This window comes from Microtus pennsylvanicus, chromosome 12, assembly GCF_037038515.1.
Source record: "Microtus pennsylvanicus isolate mMicPen1 chromosome 12, mMicPen1.hap1, whole genome shotgun sequence".
Lineage (NCBI taxonomy): Eukaryota > Metazoa > Chordata > Mammalia > Rodentia > Cricetidae > Microtus > Microtus pennsylvanicus.
The window spans coordinates 36,259,372-36,273,811 of NC_134590.1; the positions used below are offsets into that span (position 1 = coordinate 36,259,372).

Below are 14,440 nucleotides of genomic sequence, written 5' to 3' on the forward strand. Positions count from 1 at the left end.
CTCCTTTGGTTTGAAAACCCGGCCCCTCTTTGTCACCCATGTCTTGTCTCCACGGCACTAGGACTGGACTGGTGGCCTCCCAGCACTATGGCCTGGCTCACCAGAGGGGACAACTTAGCGCTAAAGCGTACAAGAGGAGCACGGATGTGATTCCCACCCAGCCGCGGACTGTTCCAAATGTAATAGGATTCTGGCCTCGCTGCCAAGTCCTCTCTCTGGCTGGCTTCCTCAGTCATCCCTCATAGAGCCTCGGCCCCATATGGCTTCTGTCTACCCTGTTTTCTTTTTCCTTAATGACTTTATCCTCAATGTATTTTACACATGTATCTGTGAACTTACTTTCACTGTGAACAGATCAGCCTGTGGTTGACCCTATCTAGGGGTGTGGAAAAAGGGTCCCAAGGATGGATCATGGCACCTCGTTTATTACTGGGGGCTTTTGAGAAATGCCACCTGTCTAGTACCTGTCAAACAAGGAGCACTCCAGGAAACAACACAACACATAATGTTACCAGTTAAGGGAGCTCAGTCGTGGGCAACTCACCACAGAGACAGGGTCCATGGCCTCCTGCTTGACAGGGACGGGGTCAAACATGAGCATTCTTTTAGTTAAGCCTTCTAGGGTGTTCTGATCTCTGGCCTGCAAAACAAAACGACATGCCCAGTCTTAACACCAAGGTCACATAAAACTAAGAAAAACGAAACACCCCTTTGCCCCTTTCTCCACTCTACCTCTGTCTCACCTCTGGAAAGGCTCGGACTGTTGGCCTTACCTACCACCAAAGATGCCCCCTTCATATAATTAAACCCAGGCCTCACGGGCAGGACTAGATGAAGCAGCCTTTCCTACTCAGCTGCATAAACCCTGACATTTCTGGAACAATATGTACAGCCTCTTCTGGCAGGAACCTTGCTTGGCATTGCTGGGCAGCTCAGCAGAGGATCCACCCCACCCCCACGCTCATCACAGCAAAACACAGGGAGAAAGAAACCCAGAAGTGGCCATCAGTGACCCCCGTGTTAACCCTGCAAACCCTTTCAAGTGGGACCGCAGTACACACGCTGTTAAGAGCCTTTATGGTCACTTGACACTTTATTGAAAAACGCGTCTTTGTTGTAATGAGTGCGGGCTCAAACCATCCGACTCACCACACTGCCCTGTGAGGACATTGGCTGAAACTGTCACTTTTCATCAGACACAAGGGCCAATCAGACGGCTTGGTGAGCAAACACGTCTGCTGCTAAGCCTGATGATCACAGTTCAGTCCCCAGACCCCACGCGGAGCAGGAGCAAGTTGCTCTCTGACCTCCATGTGTGCTTGTGCCCACACACACAGAGAGAGGAATAAAATAATAAATACACTGTTGGACCCTTCATTTCCAAATGTTCCCACTACAGACAGCACTGACCCTCTCTGTACCTGTACCCTACAGTTTAAATCTTACACCAAATTTTCTAAAGGAGAATTCTCTCCTTCCATTTTGATGGATCTCAAATGATAAATCATTTTACTTTGAGTTACAACATCACTGATTGAACCTGTTTCATTTTTATTTGCCATTTACAGTTCTTTCTTTGAGAAATGTCTACTTGGATCTTAAGGCATACCCCTACACACGCACACACACACACGCACACACACACACGCACACGCACACACACACACGCACACACACACACACACACGCACACACACGCGCGCACACACACACACACACACACACACACACACACACACACACACAGTTCCCCTTATTAGCTTGCTGTCACTCCGTCCTGTTCTGCTTGGTAACCACGGCGTGCTGCACAGAACCGTGTGGCTGCTATGGGACTTTACACAGCTGCATCAGGTCCTCACCATCCCAACCTGGGGTACCCACTTAGGGCTCTGATTTGAGACAAGGTCACTCAAGGTCACAGGTCACTCTGGCTCTCCTGAGAGAGTGGTGTGCCTGTGAGCTTAAGCACTAGGGAGACCCAGGGAGGAGGACTGCCCCAAGTTTGAGGCCAGCCTGGGCTACATGGCAAGACTTTGTCTCAAAAACACAAACATAAACCCTGCAGAGGCCGCAGATGGCTAAGGATACACACCGCTCTGGCATCTGCCTAGAGTTTGGCTCCTGGCACCCATCTTGGGTGGCTCCCAACCACTGGTAACTCCAGTCCTTGGGGACCCAATGCCCTCTCCGTGCCTCCATGGGCACCTGCACTCTCTAGCGCATACCCACACAGAGACACAGAATTTCAGGTTCCAGAGTCTTTGCATCTTCTATTATTGTATGGAGAAGGTCCCACCCTCACGGTCCCATGAATGCAGTGTCCAGAGTGGACCACACGTGTGCTCTGGCAGTGACACTATGACATCTTCACACCAGCACGAACGTGGTACCAGATGGCTCCTGGCCTCAGCTCTTTAATGGAATATCACCCACAAGGCCCTGACGTCACACTCACTGTCCGGTACCCTAGGATGTATAATAATCTGCAAACGCAATGTCACACCAGGTTGCTCAAGTCCACGGTGTCACTACCCTCTTAGTATCCCAGCAAAAAACAAACTGACAGCAAAAAAAAAAAAGGGGGGGTGATCTCATTAGAAAGAAAACCTCTTTGTGTTGGGATCTAATAAGCAGTCTTAATCTAGCAGCTACACTCAAGGGTGGGGCTCTAAGACCTGCCTATCCCCCAAGCCTTAGAGAAGGAAGGTGCAGCATCTCCTGGTGTGGTGAGGAACCATAAAGCCAGGTGACACCTCTGTGAACACTGATAAGGTCAGACAGTTGAGCAGCTTCAAAGAGAGCTGGCTTTGTGGCCTCCAACTTCTAGCCCCGAGGCAACACTTCTCACAAGCAGGGTACAGACTATACTCCTTGTTTCAGGTTGTAGGATCCTTTTCCCTCTCAATATTCATCTCAACAGATATGTACAACTTCTGGATACGTGATCTATCACACACACACGCACACATATACACACACGCGAGATTCATTGGTCTCAAACTTCGGAACAATATATAAAGCAAGATAAGTGCCTGGACCCCTCGACTGTTAACAAGAGCTTCTAGGGGGACCCATGTGTGGTAGTATATGCTTAGATCTCAGCACTTGGATGCCATAAGTTCAAGACCATCCAGGGCTTGTAAGAGAGTCAGGAGCAAAGGCTAGCTTTAGCTTCACATACCCATGTGACCATGTTTATTAACTCGGTAGTTAAACGTTTAAAGACACACAGGGGGAAGACGACAGGAAGCAAGCAGAGTGCACTAACATCAGGCTGCCTGTTCAAAACGGCAGCAGCCTCTGCTCTGTACCAACCACCTGGCCACCGCTTTAGGTTTTAGGGGTTCTGGTAAGGAACCAGGAAAGAGGGGGCGTAACTCTTGGAGGGCAGAATGCTTGCCTAGTACCAAAAGGCCCTGGGTTCAATCCTTCATACTTGAACTAAAGTTAGTATCTAAACCACGCACTAAAATGGAAGCTAAGGCCGTAAGAACTGGGGTCTTCGCGCCGAGCTGTGCTCTGCAGTTACTCCTGTATCCTTTTTAAAAGCCCTTCCCCACTTTTGAGACAGGGTCTCACTAAACAGTCTTGGCTGAGCTAGAGCTCACCAGTAAACCACACTGGCTTAGGATGCAGCTCCACACCAGACTCTGCCTCCCAAGTGCTGGAATCACGGATGGGTACCACCACACCTCACGCATTTTTAAAACAAGGATTCTGAAATCTTTTACCACACTGGCGGCGATCCTCAACGGAACCAGTAGGTGGCGCACTAATACAGGCATTGGAGCCTTAAGACACTGGTAGAAGACAGGCGTGTGCCCGCCTCAGGGTCTTTAAAACCTTGTGGGTTTTAACCAAGCTGAGGAATCCTATTAACCACTTTATGTGGGTATTGCAGAAATGAGGAGCCTCAAATGCGGTTTTTTGGGGTTTTTCTTGTTTTCCCAAACACACATTTACATCTTAGTTTTGTTTTGTCCAACTCTCAATCTAAATTAAGCTAGGGCAGGATAAAACAGCAAAATCGTTTTATTTTCAAAACTAAGTTACTGAAATACTTAAAAATCAACAATACAGAAAATCACTTTGGCCCAAATAACTTTTCATAATTGGACCAACTGGGTCATTTTTCAGGGAAGGGGCCGTAAAAGCCGATTTTCAATTGGAAGTGATGTCCCTCCCAACCCCCCTCCACCCACGCGTCTACTTTTGACTGCAAGGGTTAGATTGGATCAAGGGTCAGATATCTGTCAACATACAAAACTGTAGAATTAGAAACCTGGCGAGCCATTTCAGTGACTTCTAGAAATGATACAGCTCATTGAACAACTGCTTCATAAGAGGGGATGAATTGGGGTGCGGGGGAAGGGGGAGAGGAAGATCAAGACTTCTCGGTTTGCTGAAGGTGGAGCAAGATTTGCCTGACTCTCTCCTCTTTTTTATCCCTGTTCTTTGCCGCGTTTCTTTCCTCAAACCCTCAAAGGGTCCCTATGTGAGTGACTATCTCCCCAACCCAGCCTGACCCTAAGGCTTGTTTGTCCCAATTACGCTCTTCCCTCACAGGGAACCCCAGCCAGGTGTGGGAGAACACTCATTAGACGCCAGGCAACAGTCAGCAAGTGCCCTTTTCACTCCGCTGAGTGTTCGAATTTCAAATGAGGAAGTGAGCTAGTGGTCCCCACCGTCCCTCTCTAAAGGACCTTAGGGACAAAACCTGAGCTCTGTGTATCCTGGCCAGGAGGGCAGGCGCGTCCCCGGAGCTGAACTTCCTCTGGAAACCTTTCTTTAATTTCTTTAGCAAACTCTAGCAAACTCTTCGAATGCTCCCAGGGAGTAGAACGGCAGGGAGCGCTGTGCAAAGGCCCAGGCCAGAGACACAGGAGCAGGCACCCAAGTCGGAGGCCAGCTTAAGGAGAGCTGGCGCTGGCCGGCACCTACCTGGAAGGGTGTCCAGTTTCCACACCACCCAAGTCTTTTCGCCCACCTCAGTCTTCTCTTGGTGACTGGAAAAGAATCCCACGGAATTGCTCCAAATCTTGGCCTCTCATAAATTATGTTTGCATTACCATGTTTTGTCAAAGGGAGAGAGCCGGGAATTATTTCGCTGCAGATGGAATATAATGATCCCGAGAGCAAACAACCCGCCCTCCTCCTCGGCGAACAGGCCACCCAATTTTACTTTTCTGCCTCCACCCATCTGCTCCACCCCATGGAGAGTTGCCAGGGCGAGTCCAACTTGTCCAAACAGGACACGGCTTCAGATAAGATTCTGCCCACACCCTGTACTTCGGAAAGACCGGGTGAAGCAATTGACATCGCATGGAAATGAGCACAGGTGCAAAGGTGACCAGCAGGCAGAGTCCCTCAACATCTCCACACCACCCCCTTCCAGCAGGGGTAGGGCTGGGAGACCCCAGCCTGTACTACCAGCTCTCAAGTTCAAGGGCACCTGCTTAGTGCTTGGGTTTCATTCCTTTCCTCCTTTATGCTCCCTGGCAAGTCTGTGTTTCACTTTTCAGGGCAAGCAACCTAAGTTAAACTGAAAAATACCCACAAAGTCTAATCCCGCTGTGAACACGGTTCCAAAGGCCTCGTAAGCCCTCCTGGCTCTCCTCTGTGAGGTGTTATATAATCACATCCAGAAGGGCTGCGTGAGGCCACACTACCTCTCCTCTGCCTGGCTCCCTGGGTGCCTCCCGTCGCTGGAGACCCACCTCACTCCACCCTGCTGGGCCTCCACCCATGCGGCCCCACCCTACAGGGAGTGGGAAGGCTGGGAGGGACCTGACTGGCTCCAGGCTGCAGCCGGTTCCTGGAAATTCCAGCCTGAGCAAGGATGGCAATGATCTTAAAAAGAACCAGAAAGAACTGTGTGTGTGTGGGGGGGGGGTAGTTCCTGATGGCGTGGAGTGTCCACTGAAGCTGACCTCAGAGGGCTGTACCTTCAGACCCAAAACTGTGCAGGGGAAACTGCCCTCCTCTTCAAGAGTAAACACAAACCAGAAATCGCTTGCAACTACTGCTAGGGAAACAGGACTCCAGACCAAACCCTCCTCCTGGTCGCCTCTCTAAGGGCTGCCCCTCCCTCCCTTCCATTTGCCTGATTTTCTGGTCTTTCACCATAGAAACCTAAGGTCACCTGTGAACCCTGCCCCGCCCCTTTTCTCTCCACCTCCACTACTGCTGGGGGGGGGGGCTCCTGCGGGGAGTCTGTGACCCAGCACTGCAGCCCAGCCCCCTGGCCTCCAGTCTCTACCTCATCTGGTCCCTCCTCCAGGGCAGCCTGGGGCTGCCAGGGTGGGGCAATACTGCCTGTGCTTGTCACCAGCTTCCTAAGGAGCCCAGGCTCTCCCGAGTGGCCCTGCCCCCCCACCCAGGCTTTTGTTCATTTTTGGCCCTGACGCTGGGCAACAGTGTGGAATGCCCCCCTCCTCTTCCGGCTTATCTAAATCCGCCTAATTCTTCAAAGACCTGCTGAAGGCCTCCCTATGTGGCCAGCTGACTGGTCCCTAATACATCCAGGTTGGCCGCCTCTTACCTAGACAACCTGGGTGTGTCTCCCAGCACCAGCCTCCCCACACTTTGGGAGGCTCCTTCCCTCTTTCCAAGGGAGAATGAAAAAACAAAGATGTTTCTTTCTCTGTCAGGCCCAAGGAGCTAACAACAAAACAAGCCGCCCCTCCCCCCAGTAATAATAATTAATTGCAAGCGGCCAAGCCTTGAGTAGGACTTCCGCAGTCTTGTCCTTCGGAGTGGGAGCACACTCGAAACGTTCCAAGCCTGTTCCAAGGGTGAGGGAGGGCCCAGCCCTACAGGAAATTAATGATCAAAACTTCCTTAAGAAGTGACTGCCCCTCACCTCTCTCCAGCCTACCCAGTCTCGGGGAGACCTCACCTCTCTCCAGCCTATCCAGTCTCTGGGAGACCTCACCACTGCCACCTTCAAACATCTTTTTCTTGCCCACCCATGGAGGCCTTTTAAATAAGCCTGGTGTCAAGCGCTCTGAAAATCTAAACCAGAACAGTTAAGAGAGGGGAGGAGGAGGCAGCTATAGGTGAAGGGTTGTGTGGGCCAACTTTTTAATTTTTTTTTAATGATACTTCTGCCTGGTTTGCTGGCAAATGCTGATATTCCCAGTCTCCAGAGGAATCATAGAAATTCTTACCTATTTGACCCCAGCCTGGGCCACACAGAAAGACCCTGTCTCAAAACCAGAGAGGACTACTGTTGTTGACCATCGAGAGCAAAGGCTATGGGATGTGTCCGTCCTGCAGGTTCCCCACCACGTTCATGACGAATGTCCTGTTCTTTGCTCACCCATGTCATGTCACACCTTGAGTGGGAACAGCCTTCTCATCTCACAGATGAAAACACTTGAAGGGCGAGGCTCGAAATCCCACCAAGTCCACACAGCTGGAGAGCCAGGACTGGAGCTCCAGGTCACTGACTTCCAGGCTGGCGATGGGGCACACCACTCAGACGGGACTGCACGCTATGAGCGAGACTGGTCCTTGGGGGACATGGGACTCAGTGCCGACCTTCCAGCAGCCAACGGGAATGATTTTAACCCCCTCCACCTGGCGCTGGCTGCCTGCCCCTTCTTTCTAAGCGTATCTGGACACAAGATCAAAAGCCATATTCTGAAGGTCCCAAATTCGGTTATTATTCTTGCTAGCCAAAGCACCTGCAATTGGCCCATAAAACTGCTGAGGAAAAAAATTGGCAGCTTTACCCAAGTAAATACGGAAATCCTCACAGTAACTGTACAGAGGTGGAGGGGTCAGGCCTCCATCCCCATTTTAGAAAGGAGGAAATGGAGGAAGAGGTGAGGTGACGCGTCCACATTGGTGGAACAGCAGCCAAGAACCAAAGTGTGCCTGTTGTCAGACCATGGCTTTCTGTTATGCAGAGCCTGGGCGGAGGGAGCCATCTTTGGGTGGAATCACCTCACCCTGGGGTCACTCCCCAATACGGAGGGTGTGGTGTGCACACTGGTCCACGGTAAGCAGAGCCGTGGGGAGGTTCCAACAGCAATTAAGATTTCAAAACGCCTTTTCAGGTTGGATCACTCCCGGCAGCTCCCCTCCATCCTGTGGCCTAACTCAGAATGATTGCACACGATGCGAGATTAGCAGTAATAACTAGGTGCTCAATAAATACCTGGGAGATGAACAAAGGTGTGGATGTGGAACTACACTTCTCAGGTGGGATACACAGGAAGGTAGGAGCCCGGGTTGAGCACCGGTCCGGGACCAGTGAAGCCAGCGTCTCCTAAACTGCCAAGTGTGAACCCTTTAAGGAAGGAGTTAGGGGAGGCAAAAGTACCATGTTTGAAAAGGGTGAGCGGAACAGGAAATTGATCTCCCTAATCAACGCGTTTGGGAGTGGAAAGCTTTGAAGGTACCAGGGTATAAAGTACAAGCACAGATAAAAGGAGTGGACGTCCGTGATTAGCCGCCAACAGTAAGTTCTTGGAAAGAATGGCAGAGGCCACAGGAGACAAACCCAGGCTGCTCTCCAGCGTAGTGTGCCTGACTTCAACAATCTCCATTCCCGCTCGGCTGTCCAGATCCATCCGGCTGCGCTCCAGGGATGAGGGTTGAGTCCAGCTCCGAACCATCCCTTGCCTGATCCCTACACCTTCCAAAGACTGGCAAGTGGGGTACGTCCCAGGCTAGGCTGGACCCAGGATAGTAGTCCTGGGAGGGTTGTCCTCTTGGGTGCCCCCTTTCTGGAAATCAGGGGGCAAGCTAGTCCAGGGGTCTAACAGAGTGCATGGGAGGCCAGGAGCTTGCTTGTCAGTTGTTGCTCCATCTTTACCCCCCCCCCCCCCAGTTAGCTGGGGAAATGGTAATGCATCCAGCCTGCCAACACAATGGAAATTGGAAATGAATTTCAAAAACCTCCACCAACCAGTTTTGCCAAAGAACTTCCCTCCATGCAGACCAAGGCACAAGGCGCAGGGTTTCTTTAATGGTGCCCTGAAGAGGGTCGCAATCCACAGTCTGGGGTGTGGAGACAGTTGAGAGGCGAACATGCTTCTTCTCTTTTTGCTTTCCTGATTTGCAAGGCCTCTACTGCGCAGCGCTTCTTTCCGTGCTTACTTTCAAGGAAGAAGTCTTTGGGGTGGGGTGGGGGAGCAGGGCTACCTCCTGTAGACAATACTCTCCCTTATCAGGGCAGACTCTGTCTGGTTTCCTGTCTCGGAGCTCTGGCGTGACTGGCGAAGATGAGAAGCAGGGTCTGGACAGACCATCCCCTCCTCTCCCAACTCATTCTCAGAGGCGCGGCTGAGAAAATAATCACTCGGCTCACCAGGTGTTAATTGCTCTAAGATTCTAGGGATTTCTGCCCCATAAAAGCTAGGGTCAATGATAACCAGTCACCTCAGGAAAGAAGCCCAATTACAAGAATAATGTAACTCCTACTGCTTAAAGGACAAGGCTGCTTATGTTTTTTTTTAAATGCAAATGTATAAAACCAGCAAGAAATACTGAGGAGGAAGGCCACCATTTATAGCAAACTTGTAGATCTAGAAATAGAAGAAAAGGCAAGAACCTGGAGACAATGAAGTTCAATTAGGCATCGTGAGTTCCACGGTGGAGCGAGGAAACTACTGTTCCTATGTCTTATAATTATAGCAGCTACCAAAAAAAAAACCCCATAATTTCCCCAACCATTTAATACAGCATTTAAAATTCTGCAGCACTTTTGATAGACTAGATTAAACCCTAATCAATCATATTAGCCGCCTCCCTGTCCCCACCCAAGCAGAAAGAATGATCTGGAGAAAACCTCATCAAGACTGTCGACCCTATATAGTTGGAATAAAAACTCTGGAATAAAAACAAAAACAAAAAACAAAAAATAAACCCTGCTTCAATTTGGATGACTTATGAACTTCAGCTTAAAGGTCTCTTTTTCTACAAATCAGCTTAATATTTCAAGTTGCCTTGTTCCAAGGAAGAAGGAAAAAAAGAAACCCAACCAACCCTGAGAATTTCGAGGACTCCCAAGAGTTTTCAGGGAAGGCATCACTAACCAACGGTTTGGCTCTGGTAACTTTTGGGCATGAAGCAGATGGGACACTTCACTTTGGATCACTGTATATTTTCCTTGTGTAAGGCCAGCAGGTTGGGCTATTAACTATCTCAGGCCTGATTCTGTATTAGCATCTCTTGAATTAGCTCCACCAGGCATCATTGTAGGCCATTCCTTTAGGGTTTAAAAGAAAATCCCCAAGTAAGTTTGTAAAAAAACACATAAAAGTCCCCACCCCCAACCCCTCCTTTTTTTTTAAAAAAAAAGTTTTTCAAGAGCTCAGAGGGGGAAAATACCCAAAACCTTGTTGCAGTAGGTTTTAAATAGTTTATCCTGACTGATGAAGCCACAGAGAAGGACTGAAAAACTGATATTATGAAAGATAGACATCTTTCTGTTTTCAAAACAAAAGATTACAATTTTCCAAACTATCATTAAAGAAAACCAACCAGCACCTAGCTCTTCTTTTCCTTAAGATTTTTATTCTCAAAATGGGCTGGAAATCAACTCTAGGATAGAGTAACCTCTTTGTCCCTAAAAAAAAAAAAATTGTTCTGTTGGTTTAATCTTTATTCTTAAAAGAAATAACCCTGGGACTATTTTTTTTTCTTCCTCAATAAATGCCATGCTTAGCTTGAATAATTTTTCTAGAGATTTCTCCTTCAAAACAAGCAAGACTTTCCAACTCAGCCCAGGTGGCCAAGATATTTAAATTCTCCATCCCCAGGGCCCACCTTGGGCGGCCCAGTGAAAACGAACAAGGGTGGGTCACAGCTTTCGCGTAAGGCTAGGTCTTCAACTCTTGTTGTCAATCCTGATCTAAATTTGACAGCTTCAGGGCAATGGGCCCATCTTAAAACCAGAGCTCTACCCATCTTCCCAGGAAAATCACAAAAACAACTTCCTTCAGATGTGTCAGCATGCCCATGAATTCCCCCACATCATAATCCAACGATAGAATATGTCTTAAAAGGTAAAAGTATTGATTTGCCCCCATCAACAGTGGAGCAAGGGGTGTGTGCCAAAAGGTTAACTGACTTCTCATTATGACATAACACAGGCATCTTAAGCAATCTTGGCGTAGAGACATGATAACTCCTGGGTGGGGATACGGAATTGAGGGGCAGGGACCATGGCCTGGTTTAGGCTACTGATCGACCAGAAAACAGCCTGAAACAGGAAAGAGCACACATATGCCACTTGGAATGTATGACGCAAAGCCCAGCCTTGAAACAAAGAACAGGAAACAGCCCGGCCGGCAGTGCTGGAGAGAGAGCGCAGAGAAACATTTAGCCGGCCCTCCCTGACCCTATATTCATGAGCAGCTGGAGTTTTTTAAGACAACAACAGGGGGGTGGAGGTGTTTGTTCTATGGGTGTGAATAATAGCACCAGCTTTCTACAGGGGACCTGCCCTATTTACAAACAGGAGCTGCCACCCAGTAAACACCCCGAGTGCACACGTGATAATCATCTTCAAGCTGCAGAGACCTTCCAAATTACCCAGTGCCAGCCTCCCTCCCGATTTCTTTTGTCCCTTTCAGCCAGGTCCCAAGGGCCAGTAGTAGCCCCCAGCCCTGACCAAACTCTATGCTGGGATAACAATTCGAGGCAGACACCATGCATGCTGGGGAAAAGCACAAGAGAGCATTGCCTTAGGAATCCAGGTTACAGCTGGGTTACCCTACAGAAGTCAAGCTGGACCAAGTTAAAGCCTCCCTTGGTCAAAACTAAATTGAAGACCCAGACTTTGGCTATGTAGCCACTTGAAAATTTCATTCTTTTTCAAATGTAGAGAAGGACACAGCTACTCACTGGTTCTCCAAATTCCCCCTTTTGGGGAATGTGATGATTTTTACTCCTGGTAATCCATTTACTCCAGAAGTGCTTGGCAATTCACAAACTGCAGCACCATTTCTGGCCCAGATAGATATTCTATCAATGTCTACTTTCTCTTAGCTATTCTTAAGGTAGCAAAGCCCATTTAAAGTCCCTTCTGCTGTATTTTCCTTTATACTTTGTTAGCCGAGATGGTTTAACTCAACTCAGGTTTCCATTATCAGAGACTTAAGGATTGGTACCTAGACATAACTACAGGTAAAAAGAAAAAGGGGTGGGGGAGGGAAAAGGCATCGCTGTGCCCATAGCAACAAGACTGGATTTTAATGTAGAAACTTCGCAGCAAAAAGACAATAGCTTTCCCCACAGCTATGGAGTTTCCTGTGGCACAAGGCTTTGCGACCCAAGCAGCTACTTTTCTTTGTTATTCTCACATCTCAGTTCTTACACTTGTGCGTCCCTTCACGGCAGCCAAACCATCTCCACAATGCACCTTCCCAGGACTTAAGCAATGCCGTCGGTCTGCAGCTTTTCTCCAGGGAACTTAAATTAATCAAACATCTTCTTTCAGGATTCCATTAACAGCCTAAGGTTAGCAGGCACGTTTAAGCCAAGGAATAACTCAGAGGGATCGTTCTTCAAAACACCGCAACTTGCAAAATTAGAATGTTTATGTTGCATAGCTTTTTCCCTCCTGAAGACTTCCCTGGGGTGAGGGGCATTATCATGCAAGCAGAATTCACTTAAAAAAATGCACCTCAAATTTATGCATAAAATACTCATTTATCAACAACCGGCCCATGCTCACCTAATTTTGCTTAGTAACACGAGTCTAAATCTAAATGAGCACAGAATACCAAAATTCATACTTTTCCCATACACCAGACTCTCTCGAGAACAAAGTATCTTGGACAATATTAGAGGAAAAAAAATGATTCTTAGAATAAAATCTCAACGATTCCAATGTAAATGTAAAATGTTTATTTTTGAAGAAACACAAGGCGAACAATTTTCAGTGTCCATTTAGCCTGAATTATCCAAAGTCTCAGTCAACTACTACTATTGTGTCCTGCAGGAAAATTTACACAAGTGTTTCTGTTATCTGCCAAAGATGTGGGTATGACAATTCCAACTCTTATCTGCCACCTCCAAGCTAGCCACTCTGAAATGTTAGGGTACTGGTCCACACAACAGTCCTGTGGGTCCCTACGCGGCTCCGGTTCCCTAACACAGAAGGCGCTCTCCACAGCCAGCCGAGCTGCAATCCTTTGCTTCAGGCATTGCGGCAGGTTCTCTAAGTCCCCAAAGGCAGACTGTAGGTTCTTTTCCTCCCCCTCTACCCCTCCCCAAGCCAAATGATCCGGCAGCTCGCCCGCTCTGGGTACCAAGATGGGGATGCTCCTCAAGTCCCAATCGCCCCCAAGTTTCTCGCCAGGGGCGCCGGAGGCTGGGCTCCAAGTTTGCTGGGGCAGGCAGCAGCTGGGGGCGCGGGCGGGGGGCGGGAGCCCCGAGTCGAGGTGGGAGGGGGAGGAGCAGGCGCGCGGCCCCGCAGCTACCTGGCTCTCTCCAACGCGGCCGCACGCGGGGTGCGCCGGGGGCACCGAAGGGAGCCCAGCGCGGGAGGCCGGGGACCACACAGGTGAGCCCCGCCCGCGGGGTCCCACTCCACCGGGTCCCCTTATCCCACGATCCGGCCCGCCATCCCCTCCCCCTCGCTCCTCCACCCTGGCTCCGATGCACTTTCCCAAGCCCGGAGGCGCCCTCGCTGCACCCTGTACCCGTTCTCCGCGCTCCGCTTTCTCCAAGAGAAAAAAATAAATAAAAAAAGAGAAGCAAGCAGATGCGGCGCAAAGCGGGGCGCAGGAGGGCAAGGTGAGGGCGCGGGGACTTACTCTGCCAAGCGCGGTGCCAAGCGCAGCGGCCGGGAAACCCAGGCCCGGCTCCCCGGCGCCCGGAACCCCGCGGGCGGGCAGGCAGGTCAAGCGCTCCGGACCGAACGGCGTCGGGGACAGGGACGACGACCGCACAGGCGCGCGGGTGGGGTCGGCTCGGCAGGCGCTCGCACTGCGCTCGGGCCGCGGCTCCGCGCGGCTCGGCTCCCGGCTCCCCTCTGGCTCCTTGGCACCAACTCCGGGCAGTCACATGACGCCGGCGCCGCTCGCTCTGCGAGCCTCCCCGGGGCTGGCGGGGTAAGTAGAGGCTGGGAGCCGGGGTGGGAGGGTCAGGGAGGGGCAGCGGGAGCCGCCGCAGCCGCCGGGGCTGGGAGGGGTCCCCACCCACTTGGGTGGAGGCAGCCGCCGGAGGGGTCGGCGAGTCACTGGCAAACACGCACCCCGCCCTGCCCTTCCCCGCCCCCGCCTCCCGCGCCGCCCCCGCCCGCGCCCCGCCCAGTCACCCGGGGCCGGCCTGACAGACACTCATTATTCCCCGGAGCCGGGCGCCGCCCCGCCGGCTCGACCTGTCCCGCGAGGCGCGGCGCGGCCTCGGGGCTGGGCGTGAGCAGCCCCCGCCCGGCTTCTCCACCCTGGGCCTCCACCCGGCCGAGCGCTCCGCCCCG

The 14,440-nt window shown here is 50.7% G+C and overlaps 1 protein-coding gene across 2 annotated transcripts in view; it reads right to left on the reverse strand.

Moving 5' to 3' along the window:
* The window catches only part of Klf3 (KLF transcription factor 3), a 29,764-nt gene extending 15,549 nt beyond the window's left edge, over nucleotides 1–14,215 (reverse strand). The window contains exons 1-2 of one of the 2 annotated variants that reach the window (XM_075943448.1): nucleotides 13,776–14,215; nucleotides 545–640 (exon numbers count right to left, since the gene is read on the reverse strand). In XM_075943448.1, coding sequence (XP_075799563.1) covers nucleotides 545–601 — 57 coding nt within the window. In that variant the 5' untranslated portion in view covers nucleotides 602–640; nucleotides 13,776–14,215. Of the gene's footprint in view, nucleotides 1–544; nucleotides 641–4,941; nucleotides 5,157–13,775 lie in introns of those variants that run through there. The other variant, XM_075943449.1, reaches the window with a different exon arrangement.
* Between the last annotated feature and the right edge of the window lie 225 nt (nucleotides 14,216–14,440).